The sequence below is a fragment of the Mya arenaria genome, chromosome 1 (assembly GCF_026914265.1).
Source record: "Mya arenaria isolate MELC-2E11 chromosome 1, ASM2691426v1".
NCBI classification, from domain to species: domain Eukaryota; kingdom Metazoa; phylum Mollusca; class Bivalvia; order Myida; family Myidae; genus Mya; species Mya arenaria.
This window is the reverse complement of record NC_069122.1, coordinates 33,018,413-33,042,667: the sequence shown is the minus strand read 5'-3', so window position 1 is coordinate 33,042,667 and position 24,255 is coordinate 33,018,413. Positions and strand designations below refer to the sequence as shown.

At 33.9% G+C, this 24,255-nt stretch overlaps 2 protein-coding genes across 2 annotated transcripts; one reads left to right on the top strand and one right to left on the bottom strand.

The window, feature by feature from the left end:
• Positions 1 to 48: 48 nt before the first annotated feature.
• LOC128226526 (uncharacterized) lies at positions 49 to 1,193 on the bottom strand. Its single transcript, XM_052936452.1, has 2 exons — positions 1,042 to 1,193; positions 49 to 592 (listed from the first exon to the last, which is right to left on the bottom strand). The coding sequence occupies exons 1-2, from the start codon at positions 1,191 to 1,193 to the stop codon at positions 49 to 51; spliced, it is 696 nt and encodes a 231-aa protein (XP_052792412.1).
• A 6,298-nt stretch (positions 1,194 to 7,491) lies between these two features.
• LOC128226520 (calcitonin gene-related peptide type 1 receptor-like) lies at positions 7,492 to 24,036 on the top strand. Its single transcript, XM_052936439.1, has 10 exons — positions 7,492 to 8,366; positions 15,635 to 15,732; positions 16,514 to 16,605; positions 19,700 to 19,850; positions 21,501 to 21,651; positions 21,901 to 21,967; positions 22,405 to 22,471; positions 22,617 to 22,699; positions 23,206 to 23,341; positions 23,755 to 24,036. Exons 1-10 carry the CDS (start codon positions 7,907 to 7,909, stop codon positions 24,034 to 24,036), a joined length of 1,587 nt encoding a protein of 528 aa, XP_052792399.1. The 5' UTR covers positions 7,492 to 7,906.
• The last annotated feature ends 219 nt before the right edge of the window (positions 24,037 to 24,255 follow it).

Here is a 24,255-nt window from a genome sequence, read left to right as displayed (position 1 = left end):
GCCAAAACATTTTGCTTCGTAACACTTCGAGACAATACCGTCCGAAATCTATTTACCGCAAAGCCCAATAAGTTCGTTTTGAATATCCGGACTCAGGTACATGGACCGGGGATCTCCATTTGTAAGATGATCTTTCAAGACTCTATCATGTTTAGCTTGAAAGCTCAATAAAGCTTTGAAGTTTCCCCCATCATCATCGTGCCCCCTGAGTGCAATGTTCTGCTTTGCACAGAAGATAATTGCTTCAGTGATGCTTATCATTATCTGTCTGTTCTTTTTAACTAGAGTGTTGTATTGTGATGACAGTTTTCGCATCATGTCTGGTTGATTGCCATTCATGACGGACAAGAAAGTATCAGCAAAATCACAGTTCGCCAAATGTGCCTCAGACTTAGCATGATTAGCAACAATTTTTGCGATATTGCTCCAGTCACGGAGAACCGAGCTAACAAGGGTTTTCACGCGTGAATCAGGGCCGGAAAATAAGTGGCATTGGGCGCAATAGACACCATCCGTCGATAAAGAATATCGCAGCCATGGGAAGTCCACAAAATACTTTGCTTGTAGTGTACGAAATCGTGTTTGGGCGTACCTGAATGTATACACAAACAAAAAATATAAATATATTAAAATATTTATGTACGCGAGTCATATTGTCAGTTTTATGTCACATTTAATGATTTTGGTATCTCGGGTTAGTTTAAAAAAATAAAAAATTAAAGACGTCGGCTCGGATCGAACTCTCATCGTTAAGTTCGTACGTCCCCCATGCATCCTTTACACCACGGTCTCTTTGCTGCTGTCGTCAGTGTATTGAGAACTATTTGTATTGAGCTGATGGTACTGCTGATTGAGATGGAATGAAATAAAGTCGTATAAACTAACGCTGTATACATTAATGCTAATATGTACCAATCATTTAATGATTATAACATATAAATCATTAACAACAGCAGTAATGATGTAATAAATACTGTATTGTTTTACGCTTTGGAATTAAAGTGTGTAGAAGGGGGAGGGGGTGTATAAAACATTTCTAACCTTGTTGGAAATTTAAATGTAGAAGCGCCAGTCCATTGTTGCAACATCAAATTGTGCTTGAAGTTGTCTTCATATGCTCTCGAAGAGGCACAGGTGCCATCTTCCCGAAAAAGATCTGGATACGGCGGACCGGCTGATGTTGTGGAAGCCATATTGGTTTAAAATTACCCACTCAATAAACTTTACTTGACATGTATATAATGTATGGGAGACAACTCAGATTTATACAGATATGTAATTGTACCTGTAGTTTACCTTCGATTGAAAAACAAGAAAAAAATATTGCTGAAAACAAAAGCTAGTATAAAAACACATTTATAAATGTGGTGAAATTTTTATTTTATGCGAATTGTGACTGCCTTCATTGTGTAATTTGTTGCCTGTACCCCCTTTAGGGTTCAAGTTTTACATCATTTTAAGGCCATTTGAAATTTTCATTTTTCAAAATCGAAATACTCCCGGGAGTATGGGAGTATGCCTGGCTACGCGCCTGTATGTACAATGTCACTTTGTGTGTTTCTAAAAAATGAGACTCCGTCCTCCCACCTGTGAAGAATAGGCTCTTCACATGAATTGTTAAAACTATGATCTTGGAACATTATGGTCCTACACAGCTGTATTTAGCCTTGCAGGTATGTAGCCCCGTTTTAAAGGCTGAGTTTGAACGTTAATTGTTTATGACGTGCATGAAAAACTAATAGTGTTATGAGCAAATTAGTTGGCACTATACGTTAGAGATACATAATATTTAGGTTATATATTTTTTTACATTTTTGCTCTATTGTTGTTTCTATGATGTAAATGTGTCATTTACAGTATATGGTGTTTAAGTCTCGGTTTTATTTATATAAAAAAACTATATTTTCTTAGTTGCGCTGGGTTATAATTCATCGCAGATATTAAAGATCAAGAAAGGTGTTATGTTAAATGTCTTAAATATGCCGGCAAAACCTCTAATGACCATCCATTATTGGACATTTCAGAACCTTTTTCCATGCAAGCAATTCTTCAATATTTTCGTCTAGGTAGCTGCCGGGCTGTTTTATTTTTGTTTAATAAAGCAAAACCAAAATGGATATCCAAGTGATGGTAAAAATGTCTGCATGGTAGCCAACGTGCATACGCGTACAATTAACATAATCTATTGAATAACACCAATAAATAAAAAAGTGAAACTCTCTCAAACGTTTTCGTTGTAAGCGTACTAAATGATGAAATCATAATCCATCAGGTAGTCCCTTTGGTTGAGACATAAGCGTAATCACAGAATTTTCCGTTGTTTATGTCCATTTTCTTTCAGACTTTCACTTCGGATCTAAAGGGCTTAAGCTAATGTGAATGTATAGAAAAGAAACTCATTTCGTTTGCTCCCTTCATTAAACTTGTTTTTGAAAAATTTGTAAATATATGCCCGATATTTTTGGAATACCTTTCCGCCAATGTTCAAAAGTAAACATTAGTATAGCATGAAAAGTAACCGTGTTATATTGTGTATAATAGGTTTTGAACTTTCCGTTGAATATAGGACCAAGATGTTAATTTTACTATGACTGATTGATCCACTTTATATTCTTGACAAAGATGTTCATAAACACTTTATCGGCATGCAAACAACTCATAATTTTAATCAACCTTTTTCACCACGTGAGCTGTATTAACTAACACTCTCGTTTATTGTGCCTTTACAAAGATTTGAAGCTTTAAATAAACTGTTGTTTGCATTTACAGGAAAGAAGAGTAGAATGTATATTGTGTTAGATGCTTTTTAAACTTTCCTTCGAATATTGGACCAAGGTGTAAAATTCACTAGTATTATAACTGATTGATTCACTGTATATTCTTGACATCGGCATGCAACCAACTCATGAGTTTAAACAACCCTTTTCAACACGAGAGCTGTGTTATCTATCACTCTTGTTTATTGTCCCTTTACAAAGATTTGAAGGCATTAATAACTTTTATTTGCTGTCGATGTTTGCATTTTAATCATAGAGGCTTATTGTTCAAGTTAAAACGAAACATAGTGAATGACTGCATACATGGCGTTGTCTTTGTACACACAAAAATATAAAATATAAAATTCTAGTCATCGAACAGCCGTTCGTCCAGATACGTATTTCGTTTAAGTCATCACTGGGAGGTAACATGATAATTTGCAAACATAATGTAGATCAGACAGCGGTGGGAAATAGTTTGAACACTCAAATTTGAGTTTATAGTAGTATATAATATTTACGTTTTCAGAACGTAAACGGACTCCAAGAGAGTGCGCAGCCCAGCCGAGACCGTCTTGCTTCCATTGAACATTAAAAATGTATATACGTATATATATTTTTTTTCGTGTCTCAGGTTCTTTTAGTGTTCCTTTATAGTGTTGCTGAAAAATACCACTGCGTTGAACAAATTTGTATGTAAGAATGACCAGATTGAATCTTCATAAAATATATGGACAGAAGTGCATGATGGAGTAAGAATATCCGTTTCTTGATACATATTTTTTTAATTAAAAACAGTCGCAAACAGTCCTCGAAAGTCTTCCTGTACGGCGAAAAGTTCATTTTGAAAGGCCAACAGAGACACGAAAAAGAATGCATTCATCCATTGATTGATGCGTATTTAATAGCCTACTGCATTTTGTTAGAACCAGACACTAGCTATAAATGCTTTCAAATCAGTGTTACAATATTTTTGTCTCCTTTTTTATTACACTCATACCAGTATATTTACACCTCAACTTCCATTCCTTAAATGAACCGCATTTCAGCAATTGCGTTCATCAATCGGATATGTTCGGATCGCAATTCATCGCATAACAATATACATGAAAACTATTGATCTTGTTATTGTTTGTATTGTGTCAGCAGGTCCCGTAAAATATAAATCAACATTTTAGAAAGTGCTATGTTATTATATTTTAAACATTTTGTTGCCAAAAGTGTTTCAATTTTACGTTTAAAAGTGATTTCAAGTGGTTGTCTTTTCCCGCGTTATTTTGATGTCATTTGAAAAAAATGTTTCCGATAACAGTCGGGTCGTCCTATTTACAGAATGGGTAAGAAAGGATTACTGAAAAGTAATCCGAAATAAAATGAAGTATTTTTTAACGTCTCTTGAATAAAAATAATGAACTATTGGTGTAGATATAAGGAATAAATTGCGGGGTTGATGTCATTATCGGGGATATGAACGCAATTGGGCTGTTCAAAGTACGCGTGGAGTCCTTCGGACTCCACACACTTAGACCCCGATAATGACATCAACCCCGCAATTCATTCCTTAATTAGCGACTTTGGTCTCATTTGACAATGTTGGAAAAACTGTATAAATGATAGCAAATTCAACCATGTAAAAATAAATATATATTTCCATTTCTTGCAAATTAAAACCAATTTCATAATAATAACAGAAACGTTGTTATCATGCAGGTATGAATAACAGTATCTTTCGTGTGTAATAAATCATAAATGACTTATCTCAACTGTTAGACGAAGGGAAACAAATATGATATTTTAACACGCAACTTGCTGAGTAATATCAATAATTTGTTGCCAAGCTTATCGTCTAGAAATAGAATATTAAGCTATTTTGTATTTTGCCATCTTTATTTAAATGTTAATCAGACGTAATGCGCTTTAAACCCAGACTATAAAAATATAGTTATTTCCACATTATTCAACTTTGAAACACTTTGGTTCAATCTGATTCAATAAAAATGTTTACATGGCTTTTTGTTTGCCTGATCTGAAACAAGTAAAGAATTGCAGAAAGGACATGTTTGTAGTACATTAAACTACAACCGCTATAGCGTTTTTCCTAGTTTGTTACTGTTAATCATGGCCAACATCACTAAAACAAGTTTTAGTTCACCTAATGTCAGTTCGCTAGTAGTTAGAGGGCAAAAGTATTTATTTTCATTAAGTCGCGCAAAAGTAACAGGTGGATTCAACCCGATGCCATAAAAAATATAGTAAAAATGGGGTTGAAAAGATGCTTGAGTATTGTCAAAATATGATTGTGTTCTCCCAAGGACGTTTATCAACGATTTCTAAACCTTGGTTATAATTATTGCAAAGGTGCTGTATTTCCGAAGGGTGTTAAAATACGAGGAGAGGTGCTCTAACTCTTTTGTCTCAAACGAAACACACTAGGTCTTTTAACAAGTGGAAGGCAGTTTCTATGAAAACTACAATCAGCGTTACCGGTTCATTGTTTGAATAAATCACTGACATGTAGTGGAGACTATTTCTTAAGCGTTTTTTTTATTCTGTAAATCTATAAATGCAATATTTACTAACTCCTTTGCATTGTTACGATATTCCTTATTTAGATTGCAATTTCGATCATTTGTCGGCGAATTTTCACTTGTGGGTGTGATAAATTCAACAGAGATTTTGAGCCCTTTTACACGAACCGTGTGCTAAGTAGTATAAAAGAACGGATTGCGTTTGGAAAAAAGATACAAACTCTGGTTGTGTTGAATGCACGTCATATTGTTTAACACGCACATACATCTATTATTTAAGTTCACACTATTACGGAGCCTAATAAAAAAATTACACCAACAAAACAGATAAGTTGAAGGACGAAAGGAAATAACCATATAATAATCAATTCGATTTAGAAAACCAGCACACACGCATACAAGCACACACACGCACGCACGCACGCACGCACGCACGCACACACAATGATTCGCAGTGAAATCTTAAATGCAAAGAAAGGCTCAAATTGTTATCTGAAACTGGACTTGACACCACATGGTCTTAAACTCGGCAATACAATATTTTCTCATAACAAGCCTAGAATTGTCAATGCGAAATAATATTAGGCCGATAATACATCAATTTACATGATTAAAGTATGAACGCAACAACCAATAGCTAAAACACTTTTTGACAGTTTAGAGGGTGAACTTATTACATTACTTGCACTTGGTTTTTCGGAAAATAAACATTCCGCCCTTTTTAAAACTGTGAGACAATTATGCGTTATTTCAAAACGGGGAAACTCAACTGAGAGAGAGAGACATAGTTTATTGCCTGTCATTTTCAGCAGAGTTAACATCTTTTAAAAGTTTCTATCACTGATGTTAATCTTTTGTTGATTCGCAGCAATTTAATGGCTACTTGCAATATCCGCTCTACGGAGAAGCCATGCGGTGTGTATATTTAGTGCGTGAAGTTCACGTGATAAGTACAGATCAATATACCGACGCTATTTTAATATTTACTGGATTTTACGTGGTAGACGACCCCAATATATTGCGAATAGGAAAAATGCGCAAGAACTGTGAAAGATGCATGTGTCGTAAGCGATGTGATACATCAGTAAGTAAGATCCAATGCGTTGAACACAGCGATTACAATATAATGTAAATATTGGACAATGTTATACTTTTCTTGTAAATATATTACCTCGTGTATGTCCCTGAAAGAACCACCATATAAATCTAAAAACCAGTCTGCTGCATCTTGGTATCGAACAGGCTAGTCAATGAATATTTCAACAAGAGATATATATTGGAAAAATATTTCCTCATTTCCCATGAAAGCTTGGAAGCGTCTATGGACCAGCCAGATTTTTGCCTGTTTGCAAATGAGCGAATGGCGTAACAAAGACGGTTGTCTTCAAGCATGAGGTGATAGGAAAACATAATTTAAAGAAGTGACAGTACATTTATGGATATCGGGAAGTTCATAGAATACATATTTTATATCATTATTTTACATTGTTATGTTGTTTATAAATTAGAAAATATTAACGTCAGATTAATAGGTTATCGAATTATTTTTAAGAAAGTGTAATGAAAACTATTGAAAAAAACAACGACTAACTAACGCTTTGTCAATCTGAAATTAATTAGTTTATACATCGATGTTGTATGCAGATGCTTGTTTGCCACAGTAAACGAATGTTAGCGATTTACGCGCCATAAAACAATTGCCACTTTAAACTGAAAATCAACTTTTTCTCATAATTTGGAAATAAATGATTCGTGCAAGGGTAAGTTAAGTATGTACCGGATATAACTATGTGAATACATTATAAAATGCTGATTTTAACAAATGAAACTTTTCAAGTAGTTAACATTAATATTAAATCATATCAAAGGTGGTTTTCATAACACCAGCTAGTTAAACCACGGGTCGTGACTGATCATAGATAACATTCGTTTCAAATCTTTTGTTAATGGCGAGGAGTAATTGCATAGTGGACAGTGTTTACCTATTATATTAAGATTCATCAAATGACTGTTCAATCTCGACCACGGTTTTTCTACTAGTGTTAAGCTTTAATTTACTGTGTACTATTAGCGCAATTGTAACCAGCCTCCAATTTATTATCTTTAATGTATAAGTGATAAACGCCGATAAGCTAATAAACACGGGCTTTTGTGACATTGTGAATGCTTGCTGCGGGGTATAAACTATGAATAGTGCATACTTGAAGTTGTTTACTTTTGAATTATTTATTTGTTTACTGGTTTTGGACGCAGAACGGATATGTTAATAAGTGAAGGTAGACTTGCAAATCACCTGTGCAAAATTCACAGGCAAGCGTTTGGTGTACGGTGGAACATTTATTCAACATTGGATTATATCTTTTTGATAGTGAAGCTTTAGAAAATTGTATCTAAAACAACAAACATGAACCGGTTTAAACAAATAGATGTATGTTTATGCACGTTTCATCCTTTGATCAAATGAAAACAAAACACGGGTTATTCAAACAAGATAATTCTAACAGAACATTTAAAATAAATATTGGATGTATTTTGTGGACCTGTTGGAAAAGGCATTGGGCTCATGAAGTGAATTTTCAAAACTAATTCAAAAAAGTAATTTTTAGGTTCTGTTGATAGAGAATGGAGTTAGAGTATACAGACGGAATGTGCAGGGACAGGCTTTTTGAGCTACCAGTGAATATATTTAATGTATTTTCATGTTCCATGTGTTATAAATATCTTTTTCACACGGGAAATAAATTAACTCCTCAAATTGAAAAACCGTGGATGCTTGTTCCAGCGGAAAGTGCGCGGACACATTACTCTGAAAACTTTTCCGTCTTAGCTGACGTTATAGATGCCAATTATCGTGCCTTCATTTGCAATTCACTTAACCGTGACGACTGCACGCGCTGGGTGGACTGTTGCCAGTCAGCAATAAGATGCTGTCAAAAACAGTTAAGGACCCCGTTGAGTAACTTCACAACCGGTGTGTTCTGTCCACGCACGTGGGACGGGTACAGTTGCTTTGACGACGTCCTGCCCTCTACTCGAGTACAACTGTCCTGTCCAAGCTACATAGAGCATGGATCCACTTCCGGTAAGCTTTACTTGATTTATTTTTCTTTTACTGAATATCTAGTTGTTTAAATGTCCTAACCCTAATACCTTCATGCAATTATTTTTGAAATATGCGTTACACCATGTTTTTTTTATAGTATTACATATAGCTTCAAGTAATTAACACTTGAATAAAATATGGCTGTGCTTTATATCTTAAAAAGTGTTTGCATTTATAACATGGTATAAAAAATCACCAAGGTATATTTCTGTCGATTATGTGTTCGCAATCACAACATTTAAATGAGCGTAAACGGTTCAATTTCTGGAATGTTAACCAATATAATATTTACTATTTGTTGTTCTGCTATTTGAACTTCTCAAAGAGTTCCCTTTGCATGACTTTTACTAAGTGCCAATGAGCACAAAATGATTTGCTTCACTATTTTACTATTTATGTAAATATGTTAAAGGGTAAGCAGATGGTTACGGCATTTAGATTTGACGGTAATTCGGAAAGAATACACATAGCCCTGGAGTTTTAACCGAAAACCTTCTATAAAGAGGCAAATAAACCCAGACTGTATCATGTTAACTTTGTACCATAGACCGATTAACAAACTTGAACGATGTTAATCAGGTCACGTGTTTGAAACACTCTAAAATAACTGCGATCAAATATGAAAATATAACCACTAATTGAAAAGGCTTATTGACAAGTCACTGTTTTAATTAGACATCGAAACAATTAGCAGGAAACGAGTTAAAGAATATATACTTCATAAATAGGACCTGTTAAGTCAGAGAAACAAATATAAATTGATTCATGTGTAATATGAGGCACACATTTAAATGGTGGCTTATCGCATACTTAGCTGATAACAATACGAGGTGTTCTTATATCAGTGTACTAACAGAGTAAACGATTTATTGTCAAGTAGATATATAAACTGAATGGACAATTTAAGAGACTGTCATGATCTACCCAAATGATATTAATAACAGCAACATGAACATCATTTTAAGGATAAACAAATAAGCTGCATGTATTTTAGACATATTTGAATTTCATTCTGATTTCGTATTCAGATTATAGTAATTAAAATAAATCGGTTCATATTGGCAAAATTGAACCAATATGTATCTTATTAATATATCGTAAGCAGTAAAACAACAAGTGCAGTTAATTATATTTAGATATGATAAACATTCTAATTTATGCAACTACATCATGGAACTGTTAACTTGATATACATACAAGATGAAGCATTGTCTCCTAAAAGGATTACTACATAGGGTAGCTTCAGATATTAACATTTTCGCTACAAGTGTTTGTATTAGTTGTTATCCGTGTTCGTCTTTTATTCAAAATGATTTCAGATCCCTTATGTAAATATCTTAATACGGTATAAATAGCTTACTTGTACATAATTAATCTGAAATGTAAACCATCCTTCAGTAACAACATATAGGCTAAACAGCCATGTAATTTTGTTTGTTTTTTATTCTGGGCTTTGCACATGGATCGATACGAATATTGTCCCTTTAGTCCAGGGTCCGTTTAAGTCAAAATGTAAGTTTCCTAATACCACACATTTCGTTGTAATTATAGAATACATATGTAGCATATCAGCACTGAGTACCATTATATGAAAACCCGGAATCTGAGAAGTGTTAAATAAAAGCGCTGAAAGCGTTGAAAGGCGCGACAAGCGTTGTTTAACTATTATACTGTTTTGTTCACAGTCAATAACAATCAAATTTAAAAATATTTTTAGTGACCCAATCTGAATACGATTAGCGTCTGCCATAACCATGATTTTTAAAACAATTAGCTAGGTACAAAACAGTCATTGATAATGTTTATATACTTGGATATATGAACATTGCTTTCATCTGTAGTTGCTGGTGTAAAGTTAATCAAATGAAACACAGTATTGGCTGAGGTCGTTTTGACTTTTTGTAGCAGGTTATGTAAGGCAGTTTTTTAGTTAACTCATTACCATTTTCTGTTATCTTTTCCACTCGGTTCCTCACCAGTATTTATTGAAAATTGGTCGGCTTACTTTGAATTTTATATGAACGTTGTGATCTTATGAACGTTTGTAAATAAAGGGGTCTTTTATTTCGCACTATTTCAAATCACATAACACAACACGTGCCATTTTGTTACCCGGCATCTAATGTCAAGAAGTAGATCTGACGATACATGATTTCGATTTGCCTATAGCTTAAAATGTGGATATTAATCTTATGAAAGGTAACTCTTTAAATAAAAGTATTGGTTTAAATCAATATGTTTTAGCTGTACTCGATTCAAGAACCAATTGTAATCCCGCATAACATTAAAGAACGTTTTACTCTCCATCGACAAAAACATAAACAAAGATGTCGCGTGAAAATCAACTGGTCGACAATGATCGTATATTACTTTATTTCTTCAATTTTGCATTAACTTAAGAGGAAAAAGACGTCTTTTTATGACGAAGTAATGAATACTTTATCAATGTTTATTAAGAAGTTTATGAGGAAAAAATGTTTTACATTTGTTACGACGTTCGATATGTTCATGTATATAAAATACGTCTATCTTATATGTTCACAAAGTTCTTTTAAAATGACAGATAGTTGATGCAAGACTCTTGGAAATGAAAATTCAAAATATGCGTACCTGTAAAAGAAAATATCCTGTTCTAAGTGATGCCCAGAAAAAACGAATAAGCATGTATGTAGTATATTGATATGAACATCTACATTACAGCGGTTGACAATTCTGCCGAACAGTTCATAAGACATGTGGTATATTCGTATTTAAACGAAGGTAAAATAACTAATCGATTGGTGGTTGAACTTATGTATCTTATATGAAATAAATGATTTAACGGCTAAGAAAACAACAGTAAAGTTCCATGTCTTCACATCAACAGCATGCACCTGCTATTCTCTATACGGACATCAATTCAAATCTAAACAATCGGCTTGTGGTATGTTAATAATTGAGTCTGAACAATTAATGAGGCCAAGAAAAGTACAAAACTTTACGGCACAAACTCCAGTTCTGTAGAGATTCAAGATTCAAAATGTTAATTTAAGTAACTTAAACATATACAGGCTTCTCGTTACATGATCTTCTATGTTAAACATATATGATCAACTTGATTTTTTAGAATTAAAACGTAATAAGGAGAACTAAAAACTATAATAAATACTATAACAGATATCATAAAGGTTGTATCAGAACAAAAAGATTATTTGATTACTACACATAGTAATTTTTACATCATTCAATATACATCTGAACGTACATCAATTGTTCATGAATTCCAACCATCATTTTACCAATTTATCACCAAGAACTATTCTCTTAAAAGCACTATTTACCATTTATTCAATAAATTTGATATAAGCTGAACAATATATGAAATTAAGTCCAACTTCTATAATGACTGTTTTTATTTATTGACTTCATTTCATTAATAGTCGATGAATCATCAACAGTTTATGTCTTATTCAATACCGTTTTTATAGTATTACTAAGGTTTCTTGATGAAATACTGTACAATTGTTAGGAAACGTTGTGTATAACTGACTTCAAGGATGAAGAACAGTCTATGATAACATGTTTTGATAAAGAGAAAAACAACGGAGACCCAGGACTGAACGGTTAACTCGACATACGATATGACATTTACTGTACAAAGAATGCTAAATTTCTTATCACAGCTTTATATAAACCAAATATGACATCGTATGAGCTTTTGATTACGCAATGATCTCAATTAAATATCACTTTATTTCTCCTATCGAACATAAAACGTCGTGATAGAATTGGATAGAATGAAGTTGTTTTAGCATGTGAAGAAACATAGTGCCACCAAACTACCAGACGAAAAAACAAAACAAACTGACATGAATGTGTTTCAAGTTTGTTCAACTTCTTTCACTGGAGTCGGTTCTGTATTGCAGTGTGAGAAGCATCGACCTTAAAAAGCAACATCTGCTTGTTGAAATCGCCTGATGAATATGCGTTGAATATGGATGTTCGTGTCATCGGTCAGACGCGTTATACAATAGTTCATGTTTGACGCTTATGACAATAATATAACTATAACCTTTAAACAAGTTCTAAGTACCGCCAATAACATATGTTCATTATACTTCATGTGACCGTTGCAAAATGATATATACAGTCATGGCTATGTGTCCCGTTATGCCTAATGCGATTATTTCTAATTGTCACCTCGCGTGCATTCTATACATATATTTATGGTTTTGCATGATCTAATGCTTACCAAAATGGTACTGATCAATAAGTATTAAGGGCGTAATTCAACTTTATGATCTAAATGCGCGTGCGGAATGCAAATTATATAAATAAATAGAAAATAAATCGTGGAACTCCCATCATTTGGTTAAATATATTTATTTATTATAATAATTATGAATTTCATACTTAACGAATGAGTATTATGCTAATAGAACAAGCCTCGAATAAAAATGTCATTTCATATTTTACTAGATGGATAGTATTCTTACTTTTCAACAGAGACTTTCGGTATGACTAAATTAATACTGTTTTTGAATATCGGGTAATAGTACAACTTGCAATACTTGTAGACACAATGTCAGCACAACTTCCCTGCAAATTAATCGCGGGTTGAGATTTTAAGCTTTTCCTATCATTGGGACGCAATTTTATATAAATATCTATATATTTCCATACAAACATGTACAAAATGTGCAACACTCTGCATTTTTATATGCAACAAGAAACATACATCGCATCAACTGAAATAATAACTTATTACCCTTAAGACCAATATCTCATTACGCTCTGACCGACGAGGTTATAATAATTATTAATCCCTTGGAGATATCTTTCACGAGACAAGACCATATTTCTCTTTTCTGTCGTTCACATATTATATTGTTTCCGCAACCGTTTTTATTTTTACAAGAACCGCGATTTCCATAGACGTTCATTATTGCAGCAATACTACATTATTGAAATGAAAACCTGTCTGTGAATGTCTGATTTAAATTGTTCTCGATGTCATCGAAGTCACTGTTCCAGGCGAGTACTACAGACCTCCTGCATGTGAGGCATTCAAACACGTTGCTTTCATTATTTCGGTTAAATTTTCATTTTTAAATGTGCACTTGAAGGCTCGATGATGCTCGCATGTATCACATTTCTCGTGCTATCACTCATGCCATTCTAAATTTGAAAAACAACGTACCTTGGTTACGACGTGCACAAAGAGTAGCCGACGCGTGCACCTATCTGTACAGGTATAGTTTCGCCTTTCTAATGATCATTTGCAAACTGCATCTTAATACAATCTTTTCCGTGTGGTAAAATTATTCATTTGCAGCCTGTATCTGGTCGTTGAAGGTAAAAGTTTAAATGACTTGTTAATTTTGTTATTGTTGGACAATGTTGGGACAATGTTTATAAAACGAGTCAGATCCTGTTTGGCTGACCGTCCCAAGTCGGTATCATATCTGTTTAATGATAAAGAGACGTTGATGTATGTGTGGCCTGTCTGTGTAGTTTTAACAGTGTATGATTCTTGTTCGGTTGTTGCAAGGTCTTAGGTTTGTGCTTTTACACAGGGCAATTGTTTAATTGTTGGGTTCCGAGGTTGTCCTTGTACTTACATTGCAGTTTGATTAATTGACGATCAGTAAGAAACTTTTCCAGGACATTTTCGAAATACAATCCATCAGCGCATACTTAACTCAAAGTATTAACTTGATTGATTGTTTTCTGAAATGATTTGTCCAAACAGTTAACGCCCCAATGCATTGGTTAAACCTGTATTTTGTTTAAGTATACAATTCTCCTGTATGATCACATAAGTAACTTTACTGTGGACAATGACGATGGCGACTTTCAAAGCCACTCAACACCAATTAACGCCAATTGTAGTTAAATAATAGAAGTACATCATAAACAAACTCTGTAGTTTATTGTATAGGTTTTAAAAGCTTGCCCTGGAACCATCGTTCCGACAAACAATACTTTCATTGTATATTAACCATATCGATGCTAATGGCATTATACTTTAGATGACATGCAAAGCTGATTGATATATTCAGTACAACAAAGTTTATGAAAGCAGAAACTGTCTATTAGCACCAATTGTTGTTGAACAGTAAACCCAATTAAGTTGCCGTCACAATGCCTGTAGCTTTGACACAAAGTTCTATCCTCAGAGAATTGTCGGTTTGTTTGTGTTATCATGTCAAGATACACTTATAACACTGTCACTGAATTGGCGATATTACTGCGTGACGTATTACGTCGGAAATTTATGCCTTATGAAACACGGAAAACAGTAGTGGCACATACATGTATCACATCGCATTGATATCGTCATGGCTATTTAACTGGAAGCCAAAACAACAATTCGGTGTGGATGCCGAGTCCCTATGTCCTTAATTGGCCTGGTCATTTAAATTTCACCAACACATTTGAAAATTGTGTAATGTCCCTTGTCTAATAGCCAGTTATTATAAAGTTACTGTGACTGTTTATATTACCCGACCATATGCCCTTATTGAAATTTGACGCATGCATAGTGTAATGTCATGACTGGCATTATGGGCAAATTGTTGTGAAAAGAAGACAAACGGAAGTTTAACACAATAACACCGATATATACACAAGTTTAACAATTTAATTATTCATCCAAAAAGGTGTATACAGGGTCATGCATAGAGTGAATCAATTGTCTACAACATTCCAATGACGTGCACGATTAGAAAAGCCGACATCAGATTCATTACCTTGTCGCAATACCCGTAGGAATCATGCAATCACTATTCTCTGACACACCTTCTATACCACAAGTCGGCCATCGAGCCAGGTCGGCGGCAGAACCAAAATGATCTGAACCTGTTATATTAACTCCTTGTGGAGCATCATGAGCCAGTTTTGACGAGTCCAAAATGTGGGATCATTCCGATAAATAACTTATATCTGAGCCGAGGGGATATATGCAATCTGCAATGTTAATTATATTCAATTAGTTAAATAAATAATGTGCAATGCTTTATACACGTATTTCAAAATCATCAACGTACACAAGTATATGGCATCAATTTGTACGTGTGTTTGATTCAATCGCTACTTTGTGTGTTTATTTTTTATGTTAAGATTGTTGCTATTATATTAACAGAAGCTGTGCTGTCTGTAAGTCCAGCAATGAACAATTTAACACAATTGAATTGTTTTAGTAAAGTCTTAACCAGCGACAGTTTTTCATGACAACAAGTTAATTATAGTTGTGTTTATATTTTCAGCGTTCGCGTACAAAGACTGTACAGAGAATGGTACTTGGTGGGTGAACCCAGTAACTGGCTCGGAATGGACAAACTACACCACATGCGTACCGAAGCAGGTAGTGCCTTAGCTTCTATAATTGATTAAGCAGTATGTGTACCGAAACTAGTATTGCCTTTGTATCTACAGTTGATTAAGCACTTTGTGTGCCGAAACTCGTATTGTCTTTGTCTCTACAGTTGATTAAGCAAGATGTGTGCCAAAACTAGCATTGCCCTTGTCTCTACAGTTGATTAAGCACTATTTGTACCGAAAAAAGAATTGATAAGTTCTTTTAAAAAGTGATTGGCTATTTTATTAAAATTATGATGAAAGGTGAAGGCTTAAATTATCAAGCTCGAACTCGCTTCCTATATATAAACCAGTGCTTGTAAACATTTGTTGAACAAAAAAAAACCTCTTTGGTGAGAGGCGGACAACTGAATCACTTGACTATTCTTTATCTCAGTAATTTTCATTTCCTTTCTGGATCCGCTACTTCCTTTATGCAATTAAAATTGTTGACACATTGTGCTATTAAAAATGCATAGGCTAACCAAGTAGCCAATGATATATCCTTCTTTGGCGATACAAGGAACTATTACCATAGTAACATCTTTGTTACACTAATTTACAAATATTTCCCAACATGAGGAGTAAGCAATACCAATTTCTTAATTTGTATCGTTTCCTGGATTCAAATAGAAAGTTTAATTTAATTTAACCGTCAAATAATGATTTTATTTTAACTTCCTAAAATTCATTTTTTTTAAACATTTGTGCAATCATTTGGTATCAGAGTATCAAGAAATACATTTGCTTTCAGAAATAATTCATAATTAGAACATACAATTTTACAGGACTATCATACGGTGGTTTATGTGGCTCTGGCGTGTAACATACTAAGTCTACTTCTCCTGATACCAGCCTGTTCCATCTTCCTTGGCATCAGGTATGGTTTTACCCAAACTAGGTATATTGACACCCAAACCAGTCGATGGCGTAAATTGCGCGCGAATGTAAAATCCTTTCAGTTTGCTGTTGCTTATACCGGAATATGTAATCTTTCTCGGCAATAGGTATATAGGCATCATCCTTGATAAAATCTTGTTGAAAACATTTACAGGGTAGAGTTCGACAACATTTTAACCCCCGTCAGTGCATTCATCGGTATTAGGTATTTACTAAATTTAACATACGAACTTCAACGCCCCCATCCACACCCGCCCCCGCTGTGAAATGTTTTACCGATCGTTCACTCGAAGGTAATAATACCATACGTACCTGCAACCTGCATTTTTTGTCAGTAGGTTACTCTTTGTTTGTTTAATGTTCGAATGATTGTCTCCAGTGTGCAGTTTGCAAGAATTCCCGTGTGCGTAGTCTTTGTTTTACAGAGTAAAATAGACTTAGCTTATGATAACCGGACTCGACAATGCTCTTTTGAGTATATTTGATCTCATTGGATATTATATTTCAGCTATCTTTTTTGTTTGTTTGAAAACAGTAAAAGATGAAAAGGAGCTTGTCGTTTTACAAACTGTTTGTCTGATCATTTCAAAACAAATGCCGATGTTTCCAGTTCAAAGCCTTTTATTTCCATCGCCCTAGTAATCCTATTCCATGAGGAAGAGTACCCTCACCAGATATATCTATCAGAAACAAGAGTATCAGCTGTATCATGCAGACGTTGTTGTATGCTTGTATTGTGTTTTTGATGAGCGAAGTATTGTTGCTCCAGTTAAAGCTATTCTGTTACATGTGTTGTATATTTGTATGGTGTTTTGGATGAGTGAAGTATTGTTGCTCCGGTTAAAGCTATTCTGTTGCATGTGTTGTATGTTTGTATGGTGTTTTGGATGAGTGAAAAATTGTTGCTCCGGTTAAAGCTATTCTGATACATGTGTTGTATGTGTGTATGGTGTTTCGTATGAGTGAAGTATTGTTGCTCCGGTTAAAGCTATTCTGATTCATGTGTTGTATGTTTGTATGGTGTTTTGGATGAGTAAAGTATTGTTGCTCCGGTTAAAGCTATTCTGACACATGTGTTGTATGTTTGTAGTGTTTGTACTTTGTATGTTTTATTTAAAAAGTCACTCGTTCATTGTATTTTTGTGCATCTCAATAGGTACTTAAGTTGTTAACTTATGTACCACTAGGCTTGTCCCTGTAGATTTATTATTCCATTTGCAGGTGATTATGTTTCTGGTAGTTTGAAATCAAGTTATATGTAAATTTACTTTATCTATTATTATTTATTTTTCATTAGAAGGAGTATATCAACGAAAACGCCTTGTCATTTTCTTTTTCTAGAAACATATCTTGTGCCTCGATATATAACCATTTAATAACTGTTTGTATAATAGTCAAGGCCCAACTAATTTACGGCTGTGGTGTGTAAAATAAAATGTCATTGATCTAAGCATCGTGCTTCTGTTTAATAAATTTGTTGTTTATTCATTCATTACCCAACAGATTACCCAGACATAAACAATAATTTTTATTAATTATTAGCAAAGGTAAACGGAATCCAGGCAATGACCTCAAGAAACAGTATCAAATTGGAAAACTGTAATTTATTGCCATTCAATAAACAGCGTTATGGATGAAAAGTATAAATGTCATTTGTGTGAAAGCTATCGAAAAAAATTACGGAAAACTCAAACTGTACTCGCCCAAATGCAAAATTATATGACATTGACCGTGTTTGTTGTTCGAATTGTCAATTATACCAAAAAGGCTCTGTTGAATTATAACACTATTTGAAGGATGGTCGACCAATTCAGTTAAAGTGGGTTTCCACCTTATATAGAAAGATAAAATAGACAATAAGAAATATTGATACAACAGCTTAACCTGACATTAAAGGATGTTTTTTTTTCTCATTTATTTTTCACATATATATCAGTATTAAATTCTCAAAATATACAACATATCTATGTATTTTGATAGGATATACATATATTCGAAAACAATAATACTCACACAGATGCACACGCACGCACACTCGCTCACACACGCACACGCACACGCACACGCACGCACGCATGCACGCACGCACGCACACATACACATGGCATACACACCCGATCGTATGATGTTTATACGATCGATGTCCCCTGTATTAGCTTATATATTCTATTAATGTTTTTGTATTTTTTAAGTCTAAGATTTCTTTGTATGGCTAATTGTGTCTTTTATTATTAAGTTGTATTGTATGTTTAAGTACTTCTCGGTATCTTTATTGCTGAAAGTTTAGGTTATTTAAATACAAACATGATATGAAAACAAAACAAGATTGCTATTGGCTATGATGATCGCGCCCTTAACTCATACTCTGGGAGATATTTTACGCCAGTTAAACCTGTCTTTAATGATAAGTTGACTACTAGGGTGATGCGATTTTAAATAGGTTTACGAAATCATAGAGACGGTTGAAAACTAAACAGAAACGTATAAAGTAAATAATACTTCATTGATTATTGTTTAAAACTAACAAATGTCTGAAATAATCAATTGCTATCTAATCAAAATCATTGTTATTTCCTTGAAAATGTTCAAGTTCATTTTTTATATTGAAGTTTTGCAGAATGTGTTTATGAGTGCGTATAAAATCGTTTCTCACTGACTGCAGCGCGTTCACTCACTAAAAGCAGCAATCTTGGTTTAATTGTTTTCCTTAAACAATGAAAGAACATTATCTTTTATGACCAAATGCAAATATTTAGTCCATTTGTTATTGTTTTCGGTCTTGTCACAGTGGAAAAGATAAAGGTTTCCAAATTATGTTAACATCCCTTCTTTGTCAGTATGGTTTACCTTTGCTTATGATTGTACCAACAAAATCGTCTTATGTGCGTACATAGCTCCATAAAGATATAATAATCAACCTAACATCTGTGCTGATGCCCTGGAATGTTCAAATGCTATTATGTTTGGACTTGATGAATACGCAAATACGCGGAGCACGACATAAAGAGACGCACATGTAATTACTTGTATATTCCTGAGTTAATCAATCATCGTGAATCTCTTTCTACTTGTAGACAGTTGAGGGTGCAAAAAAGAATCAAGCTACATATCTGTCTCTTCCTGTCCTTTATATTCGCTTCATTGGTAACGGTGACGTGGGATGTCGCTGTTTACATGGATCGATTGCAGAACGAACGGATAAACACTGTTATGCACCGCAATTCTGTAAGTGATGTAAAGCCTACATACTTTTAGACCTACCATACTTTTTTTTATTTAAATAATGGAACAATGTTGAGACCCTAGAGATAAACAATTTTTTTATGTCAAACAATTAAAGATAACTTATGTACACTTTTACGACCTTAGGATGCCTGCTAAGAGTTAAATATTTTAAGAAAGAATATTCAGCACATTTAACAGCGAAAATATTTAAAATGCATATTCAAAAATGATATGTAAAAGTTTGATAAATCTATGTTAATCATATAATAGAGATATGACATCAAGATCAGTTTACATATGTCGCTTTATTTGTATATATTTACACCTCAACTTCCATTCCTTAAATGAACTGCCTTTCGGCAATTGCGTTCATCAATCCATGAACGCAACATCTTCGGGTATGTTCGGATCGCAATTCATCGCATAACAATATACATGAAAACTATTGATCTTGTTATTGTTTGTATTGTGTCAGCAGGTCCCGTAAAATATAAATCAACATTTTAGAAAGTGTTAATTTATTATATTTTAAATGTATTGTTGCGAAAAAAGTTTAAATTTTACGTTTAAAAATGATTTCAAGTAGTTGATCTTTTCCCGCGTTATTGTGACGTCATTTGAAAAAAATGTTTCCGGTAACAGTCGGGTCGTTCTATTTACAGAATGGGTAGGAAAGGATTAATGAATGTTTTTCTTCAATGAAATGTAGTATTTTTAACAATTCCTGAATGAAATAAGGAACTATTGGTGTAAATTTAAGTAATGAATTGCGGGGTTGATATGAACGCAATTGAGCTGGTCAAAGTACGCGTGGAGTCCTTCGGACACAATAATTTGTATATATACAGTTTGGCCTAACCTTCGAAGTGTTTTAGACTTCTAAATGATTATGTCAATGGCTGTGCGAGGCCACAACGTGGTATAATGATACTTAACACTATAACAGTGATAGTCTGTATGATGCATCGCCGCTAGGGCCGTCAAAACATCGCGTATAGTTAATATCTTCTTTGGCAAAACTATCAAGGCACACATTTGTAGCCCTGAAGGTACTTCTTTGTTACAATCTACAGTCTACAATAGAGTTACTTTCCCTGAAGATGGTTTTACAATAAGGCATAACAAAATGATGGTTTGTTTTAATCTGTAGTTAATATTAGACGAATGGGCTTCATCGAGTGCGAGTATTAATAAACATACACCCCTACATAATGTGTACAACTCAGTACTGTGCCTTTTTGCATTCTAAAATGTTCTTGTTCATAGCTTTTTACGCTGAATTAAACCTTATTTTAACAATAAATGCTGTACCCCAAAGTTACAAATATTGCAAGGTTCACAAGAACACATATAAATAAAAACAGAATATCTCTAGTTTAAGGTGTGACATAATTTACCACATCCATTTACATGCCACATTAACATCAGTACACATTTAAAAGTTGTAGTACTTTTTGATGCTGCATCCGAACTGTCATCTGGGTCAGTATTCAATATGATCCTTAGATATTCTTCAGTGTTTTCATTTATTTTACAGACTTATCAAAACACAGATATTATTCTCATAAATTTTAAATTTGATTTAATTTAGTATTGAAATAATTGGTGGTAAATCAAATAATGAGCAGTTGATGGTTTTCTCTATTATAGGCGGGCTGTAAGCTACTGTACATACTGACACGGTACGTTAGCACGGCAAACTTCTTTTGGATGTTCTGTGAGGGGTTCTATCTCCATAGGCTTATCGTCCACGCCTTCTCGCCATCAAAGACGCTCGTACCGTACTATCTTTTTGGTTGGGGTAAGCGGAATACATAGAGCATTCTTTTTCGCGTTGACTCGCGTTGCCAAAATATATATTGTCCTTATTGTTTAGCAAAGAAAAAGCAAAATACATTATATACGACAGGTGTTGACATTTAAATGTTCCTTAATATATACAATACAGCTCTTGTTTTAAAATACAACAACTAAATAACAACAAAAAACTATTTTTTATTGCTAATGAAAAAGGAATACGTAATAAATCGTACCTGTTTTTCTTCCACAGTTGGTGCCTGGATTCCATCTCTGATCTACTCTATTGTCAGAGCTACAAAACAGGAATATAATTCGAGGTAATGCTTTGAAAACAAAAGAGTTCAGAGCTAGTATTTTGCTGTCCTTTGACGGCTAAAAAACATTTCACATTCATCGTTGAACTTGTTTTATAAATCTTCTGTATTAGGGGCGGGACTCAATCCTAAGTAATTCTACCTATTTGAGAATACATATTAATTAAATCGAGTAAGAACTATGCATCATAAGTATAAAGTAAAGTGGTAGCTGCTGTAGAATAACATAGACCAATGTATAATTCTCGAAATAACCCCAGAGCGTTACTATGATTTAATTACATGTGTATGTGTGTATGTGTGCGTGCGCGCGGGCCCGTGTGTGTGTGCGCGCCCAGTATTTCTGTATATAATTTTTCCCTTAGTGTTTACACTTCTAGCTAGTATAATAGTAGGTTTATTGGCCAAGTAGTCTTATAGTCACATAGTACTTGTTTCAGTTGCTGGGTACACAACATAGGACCCTATGAATGGTTACTCTACACACCCAATCTTCTTTGTATTGCGGTAAGTAAAATTAAACAAGAAAGCATCTACAAGTAAAACACAAATACTCTTCATTTGTAGACAGTTATGCTTGTTGGCGTTCATGCCACATTTGGGTCTGCAATATTGTATTTACCATTTAATTGTCAATTCTTTTCTTTTGCAGGCAAATGTCCTATTCCTGGCTAATATATTGAAAATCTTATGCTTTAAATTGCAAATGCATCCAAATGAGCCGAGTAATTACAGGTAATTACAGAGCTTTTATTTTATAAATAAATGTATTTAAATCAGAAGCTTGGACATTGTTTTATATAAATATGCGTTCATTTGAGAGCATACTTTATTCTTAATAAATCAAGTGCGTTGCTGTCGTTAACAGCAGTGTATAGACCCTGAAACTACTGTACTTCATAGAAAGCGATAGCACATGATTATTATTTTATTGATATCTGCATATCGATAGTATGTTGAAGTTTTTATAGTTAAACGAAGCTACAGAAGGGTAACATTCTCAAATTTTATAGTTAATGCAGTATACTTTTATATTAATATAATAATCATAAGAAAGCGAATTGATTTAACAGATGAATTTTCTGCTAAGTTAACATAGTGGATCAAGCATAATGGTTTTTATAAAAAAAATATACTAAGATTATAAGGTGAAAATAGTTCCAAAAAATTGAACTGTTAAGTTATTTTAATGTAAATAGGTACAGTCATTTTTATTTATTATGAACGTGTTCTTCTTACAGGAAAGCGTTGAAAGCGACGTTTGTGTTAGTACCTTTGTTTGGTCTCCAGCAGTTCCTTGTGATATACCGACCCCCGCCGGGAACTTCGCTGTCGTTTACGTATGAGATACTTCAAAAAGTCATTCAAAATACACAGGTACACGTTCTTGTAACAAATAAGCTATTTTGTTTAATACATATCAAATAACTGCTATACATATATACGTTTCTTTGATGAGCATTGTAATCTGGAAAATATTGCTCTACTTTGATTCCTTAAAAAGTACGTATGTAACTGTATTACATTAAAAGGTATGTAGACAAACAAATCAGTAATCATGGTTTCTGGAGGAATCTTAAACGTGTATCGATTTCTTTTAGGGATGGAATTCGACAAATAATCAAGGGCAATAGCTTGGAAGTTTGTATAAATTCGCAGTCATTGGGTTACATTTTTGTTACAATTAATTATGTGACGTTATTGATAAAACAAAACAAGATATTTGTAGCAGAATTGAAACAATCAACAAATTTATAAATATGTTTCAGTAACATTTTCTTTAATTACAGGGGGCGACCGTGGCGCTAATTTTCTGCTTTTTCAACGGCGAAGTTTATACATACATGAGGAATTGCATAGGATCCCACATATACATCGGAACGTCATCTAAACATCATAATCGTAAAAACAGCATGTCTTCTGCAACACAAGTAACATCATACACAACTTCTGCGAGACGAAATACGAAATTCAATGACAATTCTGATAAAAGTTATATGCCGCTCAGTGCTAGTAGTACCACACAGGAGCTAACAACACCGACAAATGGTCACGTGACATTTTCTGTATGAAGTCAGAACTGATATAACCGAAGTACGGTTAAATACTGACAAGTGTTTAAGAAATCCTGATCAACAAAAAAACATGTGTGATTGTGTATTGTACAGTTTAGACTACTTTTAGAGTAAAAAGTGCATTCCCGAGTTTTTTTCTAATTTTTGTTAGTATTATGTACTTGTTTTTTTCTCATCAAAAGGTTAATTAGACCTGTTTATTTATACATTGAAAAG